Source organism: Monodelphis domestica, chromosome 1 (assembly GCF_027887165.1).
Source record: "Monodelphis domestica isolate mMonDom1 chromosome 1, mMonDom1.pri, whole genome shotgun sequence".
Lineage (NCBI taxonomy): Eukaryota > Metazoa > Chordata > Mammalia > Didelphimorphia > Didelphidae > Monodelphis > Monodelphis domestica.
In genome coordinates, this window is record NC_077227.1 from 85,015,133 (window position 1) to 85,037,725 (window position 22,593).

Genomic DNA, 22,593 nt, shown 5'->3' on the forward strand with positions numbered 1-22,593 from the left:
ATCAGAAGATAAAGAAAAACTCTGTATCAAATCCCAATAGTAAAAATCCAGAGAATCGCCATAAATTTATATGATAAAGGAACCATTCTTTTAATAATTTTCAAAAAGAAATATAAACTATCATAATTGTCCCCAAAATGTTTAAAATCACTATAAAACAGGGGAAGGCAAAAACATTATGGAGTATTACTCAGCAAGTCCTAAACAGTAGGAAAATTCACTGACAGATTGTTTTGGGTAGAAAGGGAGTATGGCAAGAGAATTTCTGGCTCCGGCTGATTGGTGGCACCATGCTAAGAGAAAGACTGTGGTGGGAAACTCTAGCTCAGGTTTCTTGTCACCACTATGAGAAAAAGAGGACCCTGACCCAGTCTTTACTTCTAGCTTCCAGACATTGTTCCTGGAAGCTCAGGTCACAATACCTGTATAGTCAAAGTTGGGAAAGCCAAAGCTTCTGTGTTGACCTGCTGGCAGGTGTCCTTTTTGTTACTTGTTTCCAAACATGTATACCTTTATCTTATCCTTCCACTGTCCCTTGTTGTTGTTGAGTTGTTATGACTAACTCTTGGTGACTTGGTAGATAGTGGAGTGCTTTGCCATTTCCTTTCTCCACCTCATTTTACAGAGGCAAACAAGGTTAAGTGACTTGTCCAGGGTCACATGGTTAAGAAGGGTATAAAAGGCTAGCTTTAACTTGGGAAGAGGTGCCTTCCCAAGTTACTCTATCCAATGCTCCACCTAGCTGCCTGTGCTACTTAAACATTCATATTCTATATGAGGTTGCTGAAGCTGATGATTTAGGCTTTCTGACTTTTTCTTTAATACAGACAAACCAGTACTCTGAATGTAATAAAACTCTGCAGATAATAACCATCTCTGAATTGTTGACTTGGCTATGGACAGCATACCTAAATCATTAAGTTCTCAGATAACTTATCTCAGCAGGTTAATTCACTGTTAATGGAGCTATGAATTTGTCTCTGGGGGAAACAATTTGGAATTATGGGAGTTACTAAAATGTTCATACACTAAGATGTTCATGATCCAGGGATTCCAGTATGAAGACTATATTCCCATGTAGTTCATGGAAGCAAAATATACAAAAAATATGTGTAGAGTCAAATAATTTAAGATAACAAAAAATTAGAAATAAAACACACACCACATGTTTAGGGAATGAACAAATTATGGTGTATAAATATAATGACCTAATATATTGCACTGTAAAGAATAACAAATATGAAAAATTCAGGGAAACATGAAAGATTTAAGAAGTCATGTGAAGAAAGCAGAGCTAAACAAGTTACATGATTTTTCCTACAAAATATATCAAGTCAACAATGAAAAGCCACAAATTGTTAAAATACAATCAATGATCAATGTTGATACTATCAGTGAACAAACATAGTTCTCCTTTCTGTTAAGAAATCCGGCTTGTTGGGTGTGGGGGGAATATATTTCGTAAAGGGATTCATTTAAGTATTTGTTAGGAAACATCCATTGTATAAAAACAAATACAGTAATATTTTTTTCTTATGCAACAAAATTTCATTTCATTATTCATTTTTTAAAAACCCTCACCTTCCTTCTTGGAGTCAATACTGTGCATTGGCTCCAAGGCAGAAGAGTGGTAAGGGCTAGAAAATAGGGGTCAAGGACTTGCCCAGGGTCACACAGCTGGGAAGTGTCTGAGGCCAGATTTGAACCCAGGACCTCCGGTCTCTAGGCCTGGCTCTCAATCCACTGAGCTACCCAGCTGCCCCCTGCAACAAAATTTTAAAAGAAAAAAGATGCTCCACCTCCGGAAAAAGGACAAGTTTACCTCAAATTCAATATTACAACTGTTTTACTCAAAGGGCAAATTTTAATATTCCCCTAACTATACTATTTATCTTGAGTATCAATATGGAAAAAATAAATTAAGTTGCTGATTTATTGTTTAGGGACTCTTTGTGACCCCATTTGGGGTTTCTTGGCAAAGACACTAGAGTAGTTTGTCATTTCCTTCTCCAGTTCATCTTACAGATAAGGAAACCAAGGCAGACTTAAGTGTCTTGCCCAGGATCTCAGAGCTGGTAAGTATCTGAGGTTGGATTTGAACTCAGGAAGATGAGCCTTCCTGACTTCAGGCCTGAACAATCTATCTCCCGAAGTACATAGCTGCTCTAAATTATTAAAACTATTGTATAAAAGAGCATTAAAATATTTAAAGAACAAGAGATAGAGATAAGGTGACATTTCAATTACTTAAAACATTTTGTTAACTATGTTCTTTACAATGTCTTACTTGGCAAGCAGGAACAATAGCATTATTCTGTTTTTCATTTAAACAAAGTTTATCTAAATTAATCAATTCTAAGGTTATTACTGGTAGTTCATTAGTCTGTTCCCTATTTTTATTAACTATAATATGAAAGTTTATAAAATGATCAATTCCAAGATAAAATTCAAGCAGGAATCCAGGAAAAGTGTTTTCTTCACGAATGTTGGTGTCAATCGATGAAAGGAGAATGATGGGCTGATGAAAGTCAAGGCACTTTTTTGTCAGTCCTCACATTTGGCTTTTTTGCATGCTGGAACACTGTCATCCTCTTCAGTTGTTCTTGGCTTCTTTGTTGTATAAATAATACCAAAAGCAGTCTTTCTGGTTTCTAGAAAGAAAGAAAAACAACAAAATTTACCATTGACATTTAAATTTAAACTGTGAATGAAACAGCTGATAAAATATCAAGATGCTACTAAGAGTTTTACTCAACGAACATTTATGAAGTGCCATCTCTGTGTCATATACTGGGGATACACAAGGTCAGAGAGGTTAAGAGACTTGTCCATGGTTATACAGACAGCAAATTCCAGCACTTGGGGCTTAAATCCAGGGCTTCTGACTCTAAGTCCAATCTTTTTTTCTTAGACAAATCTGGCAGCGGTGTGGGGTTCTTGGAGGGAAGTGGTAGAAGATAATATAGGGACTAAGTTTTAAATGAGGCAGCTAGGTGATTCAATGGATAGAGCATTGGGCCTGAAATCTAATAAGATATCTTCCTGAGTACAAATCTGTCCTCCAACACTTAGTAACTGTGTGACCCTGGGCAAGTTTGCCTCAGTTTCCTCATCTGTAAAATGAAGTGGAAAAGGAAATGGCAAACCACTCCAGAACCTTTGCCAAGAAAACTTCCGATGAGTTCATGAAGAGTTAGATATGCCTGAATAACAATAAAAGTTTTAAAGGGCTTTGAATGCCAAGTTAAGGAAATTAGATTTCATCCTCTTGGCAATGGGAAGCTTACTACTCTCTCTCTCTGGCTAAACTATTTCCTCTGCTGGGAAAGTCTTCCTTGATACTTACTAAACCACATTCCTTCCTTTTAAGGCCTACCTACAATTCCACTTTCATCATGAGGTCTACCCCAGCCACAGCAATCCTTCGCAATCAGCAACCCCTAGCGCATTTACTGTTTGTCCCAAGCAGTTAGCATGAACACATTCCCTTGCATTACTCTTTTCTCTACCTGCCTATTTTATACTTTGTTTTCCCAAGAATCCAACCCAATGAATGCCTTATATACAGTAAGCTTACAGTAAATAAATATAAGCTCTTAATAACAACAGACCTGCTAAAATGTTATTCTTTAAATGAAGAGATAAAAAGAAATGACAAAGAAAAACTTTTAGAGTCTTCTTACCACTTATCATGCCTAACTTATTTGAATCTAATCTAATACACCTTCATCCACTGAAAAGACCTGGATTTATACACAAGAAACAATCTCATTCAAGGGCATTAAATACTACATACAAATATGGATTGGAGTTTTTAAATAAATGGAAAGTACTAATGATTCCCATTTTCCTAAGTGGAAAAAAATAATGTTGAATTTAGAAATGTTTATACATAACATCAAGACCATGAGGAATAGAATAAAAATAGCTAAATAAATGGATATAAAACCAAAACTATAAAAGTAAAATCTGTGAAAAAAGCAAGATTCATTTTAACAAAACATTACCGTATATGTTTTTCTTTAAAATGGTTCTCTTTTTAACTTGTGAACACTTACTTTTTAACCTAAACTGATTTAATGCCAACAGAACTACTGAATGTGAACTGATTACTTTAAGAAATTTCAAAAATTATCTCCTTTAAAAATAATTCCATTTTAGAAAAAACCTAACTCACCAAGAGGCAATACTTCTTTTTCTATATAGCTCTGCAGGAAGATTTCTGTCAGTATGACTTTTCCATTTCTGCATCTGAACAGTTCCTTCATTCTCATGTTTCAACCAACTGTGTTATTGCAGGTAAGCAAATAAAACAAAAAGCAGCTTTTCACCACACACTAAAATTTTTTGTCTAAGGAATATTCTTGTGAAGAATCTCCTGGAAACAAGTTACTCTGAAAAGGTTCATGGAGAATGAAATAATATTGCAAGAACTTTGCTTTTTATGGAGCAGAAAAGATTCTTTTTTTGTTGTGCTAGTGCTTCCAGGTTTGGATAGCATCCTTGCATGATCAGAGTGAAAAAAAAACAGAACGGCCAATTTTAAAATGGTTTTTACCTTGGTTTTTATCAACAAGTAACTATTGAATGATAATCAAGATTCATTACATACTATGTAGGAAAAAAAGGTTAAAATGCTTTCTTACATATGAAATTAACTTAAGCTAATTTGCACAACAACTTAATTATATTAAGATGTCAGGGGTTAGCAAATTAAAAAAATTTTTTTTTGGAATTAAAATATTAAACTTCAACAAAACATTTAGTATGAATAAGTTTTCAAAGCCATTGTGAGAACAAACAAAATAAAGGTTGAATGTTCTAGAGAGCATACATTTATTTATTTATATTTGGGGGGAAGAGGTATCCAGATATGTAATTTCAATAGCACAGACCAATGGTGTCAAACTCACATAGAAATGGATCATCTTAAGCAGACTGACTTAGAAACTTTCAGATTAGCATAAAACTTTGTATTTTTATTTTTAAAAACATTTTTCCAATTACATTTGAATATGGTTTTGCTAGCTGGCCTCCTGTTTTAGAGGATTCTTGATGAGGGAACTCTTCCTATGAATACAGATCAGCAAATGTTCTGCCATTTAAAGTTTTAGATCTTGGCCTGAGTTCAAGCTTGCCTCTCACATCCTGACTGTATGACCCTGGATAAGTCCTTTACCTTCTCAGATCTTGGCAAGTCTCTATGTAAAACAACACCTTCTTAAACATTACTCTTTAATATTGGCTTTGAGGTTTATGGATAGAAAGGTTTTTTTAAAAGAACTCTTTAAATATATTCAGTGTAGTGGAAAGGCATCGGATCAATAGTAAAAAGACTTGGATTTTAATTCTGGTGCTGTCACTATCTATGATTTTGGACCTCAGTTCCCTCATTTATAAAATGAGAGGGGGTGACTAGATCAGATAACTACCCCTAAGGTTCTTTCCAACTCTAAATCTATGAGTACATGAAAATTCCACCTTTCACCTAGGCAGAGCTTTATTCCAATAAGGAAGACTAAAAAAGTTGGCTTTATTTTTCAGGCTCGAGTCAATGGCTCATTAATTTTAGTGAATACTGACTTCTGGTCCAGGTGGCTCCCTATAAGGAAGGCAGAAAGCTCCCATATACCAATTCTAACAAAAACACGAAATTCACACTGGACTGGAAAATGGTCAAGAAAACCAGGAAGATTTCACTATGTGACGTGACAAAGATGTTGGGGAGAAGCCATGGGGAATAGGAATGGGGATGCCAAAGCTGGCTGTCTCAGTGGGAGCAGACAGAGCAAGAGACTCCTGTCACCCAAACAGCTCTTGAATCCTAGAAATATCAGGGAATGGCAGTGAGCAGTGTAGAATGGAGGTCAATACTCAGTCCTAAACATTAAGTGCTAGAACTTTGAGGGCCCCCGAACTCTGTCCTGAGATGTCAGAGGGGATCCTGAAATTCATAGCACCAAAGAGACAAGGAAGACAAGGAAGTCAGTGGTCAGAGCAGAAGTGGGAGAGCATTCCAGGCATGGAGCATTCCAGGCTAGGAGGGTCAAGGCAAGAACCCAGGTAAACCAAGTTAAGACCAAACAGGGGCAACCATCCTACCCAAAAATGTAGCATGGTATCAAATCTTGCCTCAGCATCAAGACAAAATTTTCAAGAACAAAAGCTGGAGAGATGAGTAAAACAAAAAAAGACACTGGCTGGTAGAAAAACATTATTTTATGTTTTGAGATGCCCCAAAAATATAGCCTAGAAGAATAACTCCTCATAACTGCAAATAAAGGCTTGAAGAAACAAATGAATTCTCACAAGAGCTATATGAATATTTAGAAGAAATGAAGGGATCAATAACTTCATGATACAGCAAGAAATATCAGAATCAAATAAAAAATAAAAATATAAGATATCTGATATTAAAAAACTGAGAGAGAAAAAAAACCCAAGGAGATATAACTTAAGAAGTATCAGACTCCCTAAAAATGTTAATAATTAAAAAAGACATGATATTTCAAGAACTCACAAATGAAAACGCCTAGATATATTAGGAATATAGAGTCAAGCAAAGACTATTTCACTTTCAATTCAATCAACAAACAAGGAACTTATACAATCTAATAGGGGAGACAACATGTAAATATATACAAAGCAAACTATATGCAGCTTTTAAAAGGAAATAATTAATAAAGGGAGGGCACTAGAATTAAGAGGAGTTGGGAAAGGCTTTTGGTAAAGGATGGGATTTTAGCTGGGACTTAAAGGAAGACAAGGAAGTCAGTAGTAAGAGCAGAGATGGGAAAGCATTCCAGATATCGAGGACAGCCAGAGTTCAAGAGAGGAAAGAGAGTCTTGTGTGAGGAACAGCCAGGAGGCCAGTGTTGAAGCTCCTTCAGGGGAGAGACTACCTCTGACTTCTTTCTGTATCACTAGCACTTAGCACAGTGTCTGAAACAAAGTAAGTACTTAATAAATGCTTACTAACAGGTTACTATTAGCAAATACATGTTTCTTACTGGACCAAAACAAGAGATACAGAAATTTAAGTTTAAATATATTTCAAGTCTGTGTGAAACAGCACACCACTTACCTCCATGAAGAAGTATTGCCCTGCAATTTGTGGATACTGCTGCTTTGGCATCACTTTCAGAGAGTCCAAACAACAAGCCTCTGCCAGGTTCATTAAGGGTTTCAATATCACACCAACAAGATGCCTTAACATGGGATAGAACTCACAAAAATATAATTCAAAATGTGAGTTTATCTAGTCATAAAGGAAATGTCTGGTTTTCTAAGTTTTTTTTTTTTAAACTATAACTGGCAGGCTTTGATATAAACAACTCACCATCCATCTACACTCCACTCAGATCCCAAATAAAACCCTGGATTCTTTGGAAGAAAGAGAATGACTAAGTCTAGGAAACAAAACTATTTTAAGAAGTACTTATCCTTGTTCTCTTTGGTCTAATTTTCCTCTAGTGATCAACAGTTTCACCAGAGGTTAGATTAGAACTATTTGGCTTCTTAAAATGTTTTATTTGTGAATGTATACCATAGTTTAAAAATGTTACAAATTAAGCAAAACAGTAACTATTAAATAACTCAAAGAATCAATAAATTATAACCATCCTAGAAAAATGTTGAGTTAAAATAAGGTGTTGATGAAGGAGAAATATTCTAGATTACATTATTGTTTAACTACTGAGCCAAAATCTGCAATAAAACAACGATTTTAGAAAAGGATACAAGTTTGCTATGTCATACGGTCCTCTTATTTCTAAAGGCTGAAAAACAAAAATTTAAAAATTTCAATAAGGGAATTTATTAGAATTCAACAATTTGCTTTAACTAAGTAATCAAAAAGGCAGTAGAAAGGACAAGAAAAATAATAATATAGTCATCATGCAGGTTGTGATTTTCATAATTCTGACTGCAAAATAAAAGGGTTGGATCTGATGGTTTCTAAGGTTCCTTTCAGTTCTAATTCTAAGATCCTATTGGGGGATCCCAAAATTACATGAAATTCAGAGAATTAACAGACTCTAATATCTGGGCAATGCTACTGAGAAACTAAAGGGCTTTAAATAATTCATTTATATAATAACTGTCAGTTCAATAGCAAGTTATGGTTGGCAAAGATATCTGCATACAATGTTTAGCCCATAGTATGCACTTAATAAATGCTGGACTTTTTATTTCATTTTATCAACTTGGGGACCACAATAGCAGACAATTTTTCTTTAGAATCTAATATTTCAAAACTTTATGTCAGGACAAGAAAATAAGAAAATGCACAGTGACACTTACCCTTTCTGCACCACTAGATACAATTACATTCTACAAAATAAAGAAGTTATCAAAATTAATTTCAGATAAATGATTTAAAACACAAGATTATTCAAGTTCAAACAATGCAGAAATATGACTTTTGTAAGCCATGGCTCAAACACAGACTTTTTTGGAAGATAAGGTAAAAAAACAAAGAGAAGGAAGAGAAGGCAATAAAACTAAAGATGGCTCACAAAGGAAATAAGAATAATTTTTCCAGACAGAAAAACTCAGGCTGAAAGAGCTCAAAATGTTCAGATGACCCTAATTCATTCTATTAAAGATAAGCACTTTCTTGTCTAGTATTTCCACTTTTTTTCACAATATTAAATTCTCACTGCAGGCCTGGTGTCTATAGGGTTGTGCCTGGGAATCAGGTTTTTCAAGCTTTCTCTTCCCTTTAAAATCTGAAAATACCCTATAATGTGATATAATCTGTTTTTGTACCTTGAAATTGTTTTGCATTAAATTACTTGTATAGAGGCAGGAAATTTGACCCAGTGGTGTTGGGAAGAATTTCCTGTCAGAACTGAAATTCTTTTTCAGATTGCGAACATACCTTCCCTTTGCAGATCTGCATCAAACTAAGTGCATTGGAAATGGTGTATCTCCTCATTGTGGAGTCTTTAATGGCAGAAGAATAAGTAAGCTCAAACCCAATGCCTCGTTCAATTGCCTGGACATGAAAGAAAAAAAATATAACAGGAACATACTTAATACCCCTGTTCTACTGTGGAGATGTTTACTTTTCATTTAGTATATAATTTCAAGTCATATTTTATACAATAAAAGGAGGGTAAATATATGCTAAGGAATTTAGTGGGTTCCCTCAGAATAAGAGATAGTATGTTTGGCAGATAGTTGGTGAATGAATGAACTAAGGGGTCAGCTACCTGGTATGATTCAAATAGCTCCTCTTTCCTTCTCAAGTTGATGATGTTGATGAATTCACACTTATACAAGGCTTTAAGAATTATAGAATGTTTTATTAACTCAGACAGATGTTGAAAAGTACTCCATTTTACAGATGAGAAAACCAAGAATCAGAAAGATGATAGGACAACCATTGCCACATTTAGTATCATGACCATGATTCAAACTCAACCTTTCCAATTCAAACCAATACTTTTTCAAAATGTGAGGGTTGGAAGGGGCATGAGTGGTCATCTAGTCTAAAACATAACCAAAGGGAATCCGTTACCCTAGCCTACTTGACAAGTGGTCATGAAACATCTGCTTGAAGGTCTCTAAAGAGCAGGAGCCTGCTCTTTATCTCTAGAGATAGTCCATTCCACTTTTGGAGAGTTCTCCTTGTTAAGACATTTTTCTTGGTATCAACCCTGAATTTTTAACTTCACACCTTCTATGTAATGCTCCTTGATTTACCCTAGAGAGCTAGACTGGATGTCACAGTGGTTCAGGTTTTTGAGTACAGCTGTCAGCACATTTTCCTCCAGGATAAACACTGCCAGGCCCGTCAGGTGATCCTCATTTAACAAGAACTCAAGGTTCATCATCCTGGCTGCCTTTTCTGTGTGTTCCCTGCTTCCTTATGTCCTTGTTTTCTCTATGGTTGTCAGAACTGGAAATAAGGTTCCAATGGAGTCTGACTAGAGCTAAGAATGAAGACGATTTATCACTTCCTTACTCTTAGGAGTTAATCTATACTTCCTTAAATAAAGCCTAGGATCACATTAGCTTTTCTGAATACCACAACACATTGCTGATTTATTTTGAGTCCCTCTAGATTCCTTAGATCTTTTTCAGGATCATGCTCTAACTATGCCTTGCCCCATTTTGTACTTCTGAGTTTCTCTATTTTTTTAACCCAAGTATAAGCCATTGCATTTATCCCTATTGAATGTCACTTAACTACATTTAGCCCAGTGCTTTTAGCATTTGTCAACATCTTTCTAGATTTTGACTCCAGGCCAGTATGTTATCTATTTCTCCTAACTCCTTCTCACCTGAAAACTTAATGAGTCTTTATCCAAATCTCTGATAAAAATGTTAAATCACAGGGGCTGGGTATAGATTTTTGGGGAAATGCTGCCATGAAGACACTAAGTCATTTGGAATTATCTGCAAATATTCTCAATCCAGTTCTAAATCTAGTCTAATTATGTTGCCAATTAATCCACATCTGCCAATTTGCTCCACAAGGTCAGTATGAGATACTTTTCCAAGGGCTTTGCTAAACTCTAGTTATATCCTACAGAATTTACTTCAACTACGAGTTTAATAACCCTGACAAAAAAAAAAAGTCAGTATGGCATGACCTATTCTTACCACAGAGTGGCGCTGACTCTGCAATCACCACTTTCCACATGGTTTCTCTCTCTCCAAAGATGTTTTCTAGAATGTGCCAAGGAATCACGTCAAGCTCACTGCTCTCTAGTTTAAAGATTCTGATCTTTTCCTTGTTTTGAAATCAGGAAGTGAAATGTAGGGATTTGTTTTGTATGACTTAGTATGTTTATTATGAGGGTTTTCTTTTTTATGGTGTCCCTTGATTGGGGAATGGCTGAACAAATTGTGGTATATGATGTTGATGGAAACTATTGTACTATAAGGAATGATGAACTGTTTGATTTCTATGTGAACTAGAAAGATCCCCATGAACTGATGTGGAGTGAAATGAGCAGAACCAAGAAAACATTGTATATAGAAAGTGAAACATTCTGGAATGATCAAAAGTATTTGACTTTGCTACTAGGAGCAATGCAATGGTCCAGGACAATCCTGAGGGACTTAGGAAAAACAATGCTATCACATCAAGAGAAAGATCTGTGGGAGTAGAAATGCAGAAGGAAAATATATGATTTATTACTTGTTTATATGGGTACATGATTTGAGGCTTTGGTTTTAAGTTTACTCTATTACAAAAATGAATAACATGGAAATAGGTATCAAGTGATAACACAGTGTTATTGCTTGTCAACTCTGGGAGGGGAGAGGGGAGAGAAAATGAATCAGGTAAACATGGAAAAATATTTAAAAATAAAATAAAAAGACAGTTATGCTAGTTAAGGGCCTAAAATGTCCTTACCTTTTGACTCAGAGCTCCAACAGGTAAACAACCCAAGGTCAAACATAGTAAAGTCCCATTCATAACAAAATATGCAGAACAGCATTTTTTTTTTTGGTAATAGCAAAAAGCAGGGAAAAAACCCAAATACCTATGGATATGATTAAATAAATTATGGTAGACAGATGTGACATAAGAAATGATAAATATAAATATAGGAAAATATAAGAAAGCATATCAGGAAAATGAATAATCCAAATCCCCCTTTTAAATCAAATTTCAATTTTCCCCCATAAAACCTTTAAACACAGTTCCTAATAACAAACAGCTAAAATGCCATATTAGTGATCTGTTTACTCATCCTTCTTGAAGAATCACTTTTATTAGCTATGAAACTGAGAACCAGACAAGAGGGAAAAAGAAGATTTAAAGACTGGATAAGATTCCTCAAGAATTCGAATTGGTCTTATCCAATTTAACAATAATTGTTATCCTACTAGGTGTCAGATACAGACAGCAAAAGGCAAAACAAAAACAAAAAACCATTTCTGTCTTCACTGACCTTACATTCTTATGTTTATTTAAGTTGTCACAAAAAAGAGAATATGATTTCCTAGAAAGCTAATATATAGGATCCATATTTTTGAAGGAAGAAAGCAAATAACCAGGATTTATGTTCTGGAAACCAACTCATTCTGCTTACTTTTAAACTCTCAAGAAAACTCTGGGATGAAGAAAATAAAAGTATTAATGAATAGTGTTGATTTTTCTCAAATAAACTTACTTTGTTAAATTGAGTTAAACTATAAACCCACTAACAACCTAGACTTCTAAGAATTTTTTTATGCCAACTGCTTTTATGCTCATCAAATATTCATTCAGAATGGTTTTCTCCATGAACAGGGGTAATGTCTGCATGATTTGCCTTTGTTAGTCCTATTGACCAAATATTCTGGCACTGAGAATGCATATTTTTTCCTAATGAGTAGTAAGAATTAAGAAGGTATTATAAACTCATAATAAGTGTACCATACTTCGAATCAGGGAACATTGGTAATAAAATTCTCAGAAGTAATAAGCAAAGCTTCAGAGAAAAATGAGATTAAGAAAATGGGCACTTGATTACTTATTTCACAATAATTCCAACAGAAATTAGTTGTTTGTTACATAAAAAAGAATAATTTCTTTTGACAAATTACTTTGAAATCTTTAATTCTCGTTGGTTGGCTCTAGAGAAAGTTAACAGTCATGAATCAATCTAATAACACATTTTAGCCCTAAGTGCCTGATATACTACAGGTGATTTAATAAATGCTTCTTGACTTGAAATGAAAGATTATATGTAACTAAAAATGAAGTTCATACTGACCCCTTCAGCATTCAGGAAGGCAATATATTTCCCCTTTTAATTTAAACTTCTGTTCCCTCAATAGCATTGGGCATTTCCAAATGAATTAACCAAGTAACATAAAGGCATCCTAGCTGATAATAAGAGGGCATTAACTAGAGGAGGAAAGGAACACAATCATTGAAAATGTCCAACCAACTTAAAGCCATCTTTAGGTGTAAATAAAACTGAACTAAAAGCAAATTACACAAAGGAGTCGAGATGCCACCTGGTCCAAAGGATCCCTGAAGTATCCTTTCTACTAATATCTGCCAACCATCCAGACTTTGAATATAGACCTAAAGGTAGGGGAAACCTATTCTCTCCAGAAAAAGCCCACTCAAAGCTTTTATTATTTGAGGGTTTTCTTTATGTCAAATCCAAATTGGCCTCTTTGGAACTTCTACTCTTTGCTCCTAGTTTTGCCCTATAGAACCAAAACCAGTAGAATTCTTCTTCCATGTGACCATCTTTGCTAGAACTCAATGACTCTTTGCCAGTCCAACTGTTCCCCACTGGACAGGTTATTAATGTCCTTACTAAAATGTGGTAGCCTATTGACTATTGCCACCTTTCTAGTCCTGGACACTGTGCCTTTCAACATAGCCTAGCCCCATGAGACTGGAGGTAATTCATGCTAAGCCTGCAGTTTTCCTAAACATGTAGATCTTTTCTAGATAACCCTTGGACTTACGAAGCTGATTTTTCTTTCTTTTTTAAAATTTATTTAGAATATTTTCCATGGTCCCATGATTCATGATTTTTCTCTCCACTCTTCCCTTACCACTCCTGGAGTTGACAAGCAATTCTACTGGATTATACACATATCATTGTTCAAAACCTATTTCCATGTTATTCATATTTGCAGTAGAGTGTCCTTTTAACATCAAAATCCCAATCATATACCCATCGAACTATGTGATCAATCATAAGTTTTTCTTCTGCATTTCTGCTCCCACAGTTCTTTCTCTGGATGTGGATAGCGTTCTTTCTCATATATCCCTCTGGATTGTCTTGGATCATTGTATTACTGATAGTAGAAAAGTTGGTTAATTTGATTTTGCCACAATATATCTGTCTCTGTGTACAATGTTCTCCTGGTTCTGCTCCTTTTGCTCTGCATCAATTCCTGGAGGTCTTTCCAGTTCACATGGAATTCCTCCAGTTCATTATCCCTCTTAGCATAATAATATTCCATCACCAACAGATACCACAATTTGTTCGGCCATTCCCCAATCCAAGGACACCTCCCCATTTTCCAATTTTTTGCCACCAGAAAGAGCATGACTATAAATATTTTTGTATCTTTTTCCTTATTCTCTCTTTGGGGTACAAACCCAGCAGTGGTATGGCTGGATCAAAGGGCAAATAGTCTTTTAAAGCCCTTTGGTCATAATTCCAAATTGCCCTCCAGAATGGTTGGATCAATTTACAACTCTACCAGCAGTGTATGTGTCCCAATTTTGCCACATCCCCTCCAACATTTCTCACTTTCCTTTGTTGCCATATTGGCCAGGCTGATAGGTATAAGGTGGTAACTCAGTTGTTTTTATTTGCATTTGTCTAATCAGGAGGGATTTAGAACACTTTTTCATGTGCTTATTGATAGTTTTGATTTCACCATGTGAAAACTGTCTATTCATTTTCCTTGACCATTTGTCGATTGACCAGTTGTCGATTGGGAAACGGCTTGATTTTTTTTATAAATTTAACTTAGTTCCTTATATATTTGGGAAATTAAACCTTTGTGAGAAAGTTTTGTTTATAAAAATACTTTCCTAGTTTGTTGCAAAAAGAGGCAAAAATACAGTCCCTGACCTAAAGAAGCTTATAATTTAATGGGTGAGACAACATGCAAACAAATATATACAAAGCTCTTACTTTACTCTCAAAGAACAAGGATCATATGTAGTATGTGAGCAATTTATTAGAGGGCAAAAGAGAACTCTCCCTTCACCTTTTATTTCAACCGTGACTTATATTTTCATAAAATTTGCTGGGAAGACAGGAGTTATAAAAAAATTAAAAATTCTTGTTTCATTCATTTTCCATTTGAATCAGAGGTTCTGAATCTTTTTTGATAAAGGATACCCATGGCAGTCTAAGGAAGCCAATGAATCCCTTCTGAGAGCAATGGTTTTACATGCAAAAAACAAAAAACCCCACAAATTTACATAACCTGAACCAATCATAATGAAATACAATTATCAAGATTTTTTATTTAAAGTTCACAAACTCCTGGATAGGGACCCTTAGTTTAGATGTTATTCTAAACTTAAGAAATTAATGAATTAAATGAAAATCCTCCATCCAGAATAGCAACCTTAGAGAACAGGAGAGCCTACTGACACTTTTGTTAATTTGTTCTTATTACTACCTCCTCACCATAACACCTGGATTCATCGACTGTAGGGGCTCTAACTATTTTTTGTTTGTATTTCAGTGATTTCATTGGCATAGGGAATTCCTAAATGAAGTAGTAAGATGAAACCTATGGACCCTTTCAGAATACTGTTTACATAGGATTGTGAGAAAAATCACTTATACTGAAATACAGATATCAAAATGTAAATTAAAAAAAAAAGTCCATAGATTCTAGGTTACATCTAGCTGCTTAGGGCAGCCAGATGGTTCAATGAATAGAGAGCCAGATGGAAGTTCCTGGGTTCAAATCAGCCCTCATATACTTCCTACCTTTGTGACCCTATCAAGTCACTTAACCTCAGTTGCCTAGACCTTACTATTCTTCTGCCTTGGAACTGATACTTTGTGTCAATTGTAAGAAGGTTAAGAGCTAAAAAACAAAAACCCTTGTTATATCTTTGTTGTTCAATTCTATCTGACTCTTTTGTGACCCCATTTAGAATTTTCTTGGCAAAGATAGTGGAGTAGTCTGCCATTTCTTTCTCCAGCTCATTTTACAGATGAATAAACGGAGGCAAAAAGAATGAATTGACTTGCCCAGGTCACACAGCTAGTAAATCTAAGGCCAGATTAGAGTTTAGGAAGATGAGTTTTCCTGACTTTAGGCCTAGCACTCTATCCAATGAGTGTAAAAAATAGACTCGAATACAGGACTACAATCCCCATGAGCCTTTGCTCCACTTCCCCAGAATGCCTTGTAATCTCACCTGGGCCAAGATCGAGAAGGTATTTAAGCTGATTCAAAGGCTTTTGAGAGGCTCTCTCTTGGTTCTTTTTGGACTTCCGTTTTGGAGCAGGCGCGTCTCTTGCGTGATGTGAGGTTATTTTGTCTAGGCCTCTGGCCTAGGCACATGTTTCTTACTTGTATATTCTTTAATATTTAACCTTTAATAAACCTCTAAAAAATATAATACTTCTTGCAGAGAGAAACTAATTTCTACCTGCCTCACCTGTCTCAGTCTCCCCAGTCTCCCCTAAATTTTAATCTTTACATGAGCCACCTTTAAAACTCTGGCAGCTAGCTGCTAAGAAGTAGCAGTAATTAACCAGGTTCACCAAATGTGATTTGATGGGATAACTCAAGTTAAGTCATAATATTTGGTATAAATGTGACCCTGGGGTAAGAGGATAAAACAGGACAAAACAGAAGACAATCCAGGAAATCAGGAGAAACACATCAAGGGAAAGGGTCAAAAGCTCCTTGAGTCTACAGTCATCCACTCATGAGATGACATTATTAGTTCTCAGGACAAAACAGAAGACAATCCAGGAAATCAGGAGAAACAGATCAAGGGAAAGGGTCAAAAGCTCCTTGAGTCTACAGTCATCCACTCATGAGATGACATTATTAGTTCTCAGCCCTTCCATGAGCTGCCTTTGCCAGAGAAAACTTTCTTCTATAAAGTCATTTCTATATGATAAAGTGGAAAACACACTGGATTTGGATTCAAAGGATTGTTGATTTATATTTGAAAGGGCAATGAGTCCAACAACTCACTCGATAAATAAAGATGCTGAGGCCCAGAGAGGTGTCCAGTGCTACACAGTTGGAGAATCAGGTGCAGGACCTGGCTCTACTGCTTATCACATGGATGACTGTCCCCTTTCTCTGGGCTTCAGCTTCCTCATCTATGAGACAAAGGGGTCAAACCACCTGACCTATTAGCCTTCTTCCAGCTCAGATTTTCTGATTCTAAAATCCTCTTATCTAGTTCCCTTAGGGCTTCCCTTACTGGTCCACACTGCCTGGGCTGATGGAAAGCTCTCAGGCTGTTTGGAGATAGTTTAAACTTCATTTCTTTCTCTTTGATTACTTTCTTCTAAGGTCCCTATTGCACATATTGATAAGTATCCCATTCTTTCTGAAAAAATGTATCTCTTAAGAAGCTTTATTAGCTACCTTATTCAAGCTCAGCCAAGTTTATAATTTAAAAGGCTGAAACTTCACCCCCTTCAGCCACAAAAAGTAATCTGTTCTAAAAGTAATTTTCTGTTCTAATTATCTTCTGCTCACTCCCACCTTTTACTTTAATAAAAACAACAACAACAACAACAACAACAATACAGATCTGATCAAAGTTTGCCATACTTACCACATTAATAGGAGGTCTTCTAAAGTAAAAAGGCAACTTCTCTGTTACTGTTATGCATACTAAATCCACATCCAAACTAGTGCAAGCAACCTATATAAGTGAAACAAAAGCTTTAAAAAAATATTTTTAATGCCAAAGGACAAATAAATAGCCCAATTCAAACTGAGAAGCTGGGAGAGATACTACACTGTCATTTCACAGGCATTAGGGAACTCCTGGATAAGGCAGGTAGGCCCCTTTTTTGCACTTTAGTCTTAGAGAATAGCCTGGAGCTGGAGGATGGGGGCCACTGAACCATGCTCAAGGACACTTGTAGGCCCTACTTGACTTCGAAAACTACAATGTGGTATTATATTTTTATTTCTTTTTTTAACTGTTTCCCAATTACTTTGATTCCAGCTGCACTGGCTAGAAGTTTGATAGCCCTGCACTATATCTATTGTGTCTACATGTATACTGTCATGTCACATAAGGGTTGGTAATTTTTTATCCAAGTAACTTGGTTGCAATAAAAATCCAATTTGCTAGTTTATTAACTCAATCTAAAAATGAAATTCAACTGAAATCACATGAGGTATCCTGATATCACTATAGGCTTCAATTATAAAAACATAAAAGAAAACTTAAGAGAAGAAACTTGTTCCAACACCAGCAGTTTTAGAAAAAGGTTTAGTTTTAGCAAGAAGTATGGGCATGGTCCCTTCTGCCTGTAATCCCTGATGGGAGGAACTGAGGCTCTGGACCTCCAGCTCAAGGTGTCCTGAGCTACAGAGGCATAAGCAGGCCTCTAATTCTCTACTAGTATGGACAATTAAATGTTAACAATAGTTGTAACATTTAGAAAAAGGTCTTCAATACTGACATGTAAACAAAATATATCTATTCTTGTCCAACAATGCAAGCTGAGGCATTAGATTTTTGTTCTGCCTTACTCCAAAGATCTTGATTATCTCATAGAGTAGACTAAAACCTTTTATTAAAAATATATTTTATACGAGGTACCAGAAATGTGATGGGAATAACTGTGTTTTACCTGAGACTTTATCTCATGGAGTAGTCATTAAAAATTTCCATGTCATACTCTGGGGTAAACAAGATCACTACTGCTCTCCACTAGTAAGGAAAATTAAGTGAATAGTGGTTGCAGAATTGAATATTTAGCACCCCATCTACTCCTTGTCAATAGCTCCATCAATTACATAAAAAAGGGAATTAACTAAAAAGCTCAGATGCTGCTTAGAAAAAAACATGCTAGTCTATTTTCTTTCCTAAAATGATCCAGTGTCCCATGGTAGAATAGAAGATCTCCCCCCATGTTTAGAATGAAGAAAACAGCTGGGGAGAATTATGATCACTTTCATGTAAAGGAGGGATTAGACGTTCTCATTGAAGAGAATATGAGTTCCAAGGGAGCAGAGGATTGTTTCTGTCTTTCATCACATTGCTAGTGCTTAGTGAGTAGAAGGCAAGTGCTTACTTGAGGTCTTATGGACTTTGGCTCCAGAGGACAGAACAGGAATGACTCACAGAGACTGTAAAGAAGGTAATTTAAGCTTGATACCAGGCAAAATTGCTAAAAGTTAATGTACTGCCCCTAGAGGTTGAGGATTCCTCCTCCTTGGAGATCTTCTGGTAGAAGTAAGATGACTGCTTGACAGGGATGTTAAATTGGGAATTGTTGTTGAGTAAAGGTTGACTGGATGTTTGTGGAAGTCCTTCCAAATTCCAAAGCCTGTAATTCTGTTTAACACTGAAGGCAGAATGTCATATATGTCGTCACCCAGACATTATAACAAATGTGGTTGTTTTTGCTAAAGGTATCTTAGCATATATTGAAATGAATGCCATGTGAAAACAAAAGGTACAGAATGTCAAATACAATAAATACTCATAAATGAGCAAAAGGAAGTTCTGAAGGGGATTGTCCTGGTCATGGTTTGTCTGATACAACTCTCAAAGTCTAAGGGTTTAAATAATTAATTCCTTTAATAAAAACATATTCAAATATCCCAAGTAAAAACAATCTCCAAGGTGGAGATTAAAAACAATGAATGATTAAGGAAGTTCTCTGGGGTGTAGAGAGATCACTGCTAACAGTCTTAGAACTGATTATAATCTTGTTCAAAGTACCAACAAATAGGTCCTAGACAAAGGGCTAACAAATAGGACCACCATCTGGGGGATTTTAACTTAAGACTATTCTATATCTATTCCCTAAGTTCTTTGCTCACAACAGTCTTGGATGGTGGTGTGGTAGACTGAGGAATTAACTGAAGTCTTGCCAATGTCACCAGTTTCTTGGCCTCCAACAGGGAGAAAGATAGAGGAGTTACTACATTAAATTTAATATACATATATGTATTTTCAAAAGCAAGTCCAGTTTTATACAGAATTCTTTTCCTGTCTTGTATACTGAAATGGTCATGTTTGTTAAGTTCAAAAGAAAAAATATTTTAACAAACAAAAACAATGTGGGTTCCTGCTAACTGGGGGATCAGCTAAACAAACTGTAGCATATGAATGTAACATAAAGTTATTGTGCCATATGAAACAATGACTATAAAGTAAAAAAAAAAGCTGGGAAGACTCATGTAAAATTTAAGGGGGCAGCTGGGTAGCTCAGTGGATTGAGAGCCAGGCCTAGAGATGGGAGGTCCTAGGTTCAAATCTGGCCTCAGACACTTCCCAGCTGTGTGACCCTGGGCAAGTCACTTGACCCCCATTGCCTAACCCTTACCACTCTTCTGCCTTGGGGCCAATGCACAGTATTGACTCCAAGACGGAAGGTAAGGGTTTAAAAAAATTTTTTTTAAATTAATATGCAATAACTCCAAGTATTATATTTTATAAAGTTTATTAATAATCACTTGAAGTAGAAGAAATAAAAGAACAAAATTAGAAAGCCTAAATAAAAAATACATGGGTAAAATTCTCCTGCCTGACTCTCACCCAACCTCCACAACTACCTTCCTGGGAAAAGAGAGTGAGGGAGGAGCTACACAAAACTTCTAACTTCCCTACAATAGTTAGTAGCATGAATATGCAAATGGGATGCTGGGAAAGAGTCCTAGAGAGCAAATTCTAATTATACACTCATAAGAACTAAAGAAAAGCAAAATGAACCAAGATAAAAAACCTACACAGTGACCACATGATTAAAAGGAAAATAATAACACTTAACAACATGAGAATTCAGTTAAATGCAATGACCAGTCTTGAGTATGGAGAACAGATGATGAGACTTATCTATCCTCCAATTGGTAGAGAGGGATGTGCTACAAGTACTGGATGATGTAAACCTTAAAATTTCTTAGACTTGTGAATGTTGGAAATTTCACCATTGGAAGGTTTCATGCTTGTAGGGAATTTCCTACTGATAGTGGGAACTCTATTGGAATGTGAACCCCATTGGCAAGGGAGGTTCCTCCTCCTCCCTTCTTAAGATTACTTTAGGACAGAAACCTTTTGCTGAACAATGGAAAGGGCTGCAGCATAGATCAAAATTTAATTATTCCAATCTCCACCCTACTCAGGGTAACAGGATTTAGGAAGGGCTGTAGGAAAGGATCAAGATTTAATTATTTGAGAATATGACCTTCAACAGACATGTGCAAAGCCACAGACCTCTGGGCAGTCCTGGGTTAAGCTAGAGCCACCATTGGCACAGGGAAGACATGGACAGTGATTGGTAGATGTGAGAACTGAGGGGAGGGAACTTGGATGGTTTCCTTAAAGATAGAGGTGGTTGGTTGGAGAGGTGGTGCTTGGAGAGTCGGCTCTGAAGGAAGCTGGAGGTGGAGGCCCCTGAGACTGTTCTCCATTTTGGTCACGTAAGTGATAGGGACTGATCTCTTTCCTTTGCCTCAGCTATCTAAGGGCTTGGGCCTTTTGGCCCAGCCTAAACAGAGGGGGTATTTAAGCCCTATTCCCCTCCCCTCCCCCTCCCCCCCTCTCTCATACTTTTCTTCCTCCTGTTTGTAATTAAACTCCATAAAAGGTTGACTGCTGACTTGAGTTTTCATTAAGGAATTACATAGCTGAATTCCTTGGCGACCTTAAATTAATATATATCAGTCTTTTAAAGTGATTTCCTTGTCACAATGAGGAGTATGTTGTCAGCCTTGGCCTATGTTAGCAGTTTTTCCCCCTTAATTGTACTTCCTTGTTACAAGGGAGGGTTACACTGGGCAGAATGTTATTTAGGAAATGACAATGAAATATAAAAACACTTTTTTGGACAGTGTGAGCTCTGGACTAGGAGTCAAACCACTAGCTTTCTCACTAAAAGCTCTAGAATAGCCCCAACTCTTCTGGAATTTAGCTCATCTCAAAATGGTGGACCGGATTCCATGACTCTAAACCTTTAGTCTTTTCTAATATGGCATCCACAATAGCTTCCTCAAAGGTAAAATGATTTTCTAGGCTCAAGCACAGTTGAATAGAAGACTACGAATCCTAAAGAAACTGCCAGTCTGTCAGACTGAAGCCCAGGAGTTCTCCATCAACAGTGTAGAGGAGTAAAAACCCCATACTCAGGATATTTAAAAGACAGCTTACATCATACACTGCTTTGAATTACAGGAGCATTTGATCCAGTGGGTTGAAGAGATTTTTATAGTTTTTAGTTGTGCAAATGGTAGATGGAAAAGGTAGCCCTTAGACACTTGAGTTCTCACACATTTTTTTCCATTCAAAGACTAACATTTAATTTCATACAGCAAGTGGAGAAATGTATTAGAATATAAAAACTCAGGGTGTTTATAGCAGCAAGTGAAACACTGGAAAATAAGTTTCAGTCAAAATTAGATTTGAATGTGCAAAATATCCCTAATTCAAAGAATATTTCCAATATGGCACAAATTCTGTCTATTAACACTAATATCTAAACTTAGTAACCATAATGAAAAAAATTTTTACTTACATGGAAAAGTTTTTCTGTCTTAGGAAAAACTGCAACAATGTCATATAGCTTGACACGAGAAGATGTTGCTCTCTGTTGTGAAAAAAGAAAAAATATCTTTATAAGAGCAATATGCGCTCTACTTTCACATTTCAGTGGAATTGTGCTACTGAAATTTCCGCAATGCAATTACAGAAAGAGCAGCAAACATTAACCAGTACTTTTGTAAAGTAAAAAAACTCCTATTTATGAGTTGTCTACAGATTGACAGCTTTTAACTCTTCGTTTTCAACAAAAAGTGTGAACTGAATAATTTTAATTTGAAGACTCTGGAGTAGGTGCAAAGAGGCCTGAGATACAGAAATGGTTCTTGCTTTTGAAGGGTTTGCAGTTTTAGCCAAGGAGTATACAGCCCATTCAGTCAAAAAGGAGTTTCAGG

General features: G+C 36.1%; 1 protein-coding gene across 1 annotated transcript in view; it reads right to left on the bottom strand.

Moving 5' to 3' along the window:
• Positions 1-1,168: 1,168 nt before the first annotated feature.
• Positions 1,169-22,593, bottom strand: part of RPP30 (ribonuclease P/MRP subunit p30) — a 28,928-nt gene continuing 7,503 nt past the window's right edge. Inside the window, exons 5-11 of the mRNA XM_001375791.4 lie at positions 22,176-22,247; positions 17,255-17,344; positions 8,882-8,998; positions 8,302-8,331; positions 7,741-7,778; positions 7,085-7,164; positions 1,169-2,651 (exon numbers count right to left, since the gene is read on the bottom strand). Of these exons, the coding sequence (XP_001375828.1) occupies positions 2,545-2,651; positions 7,085-7,164; positions 7,741-7,778; positions 8,302-8,331; positions 8,882-8,998; positions 17,255-17,344; positions 22,176-22,247 (534 nt within the window). The 3' untranslated portion in view covers positions 1,169-2,544. The remainder of the gene's footprint in view (positions 2,652-7,084; positions 7,165-7,740; positions 7,779-8,301; positions 8,332-8,881; positions 8,999-17,254; positions 17,345-22,175; positions 22,248-22,593) is intronic.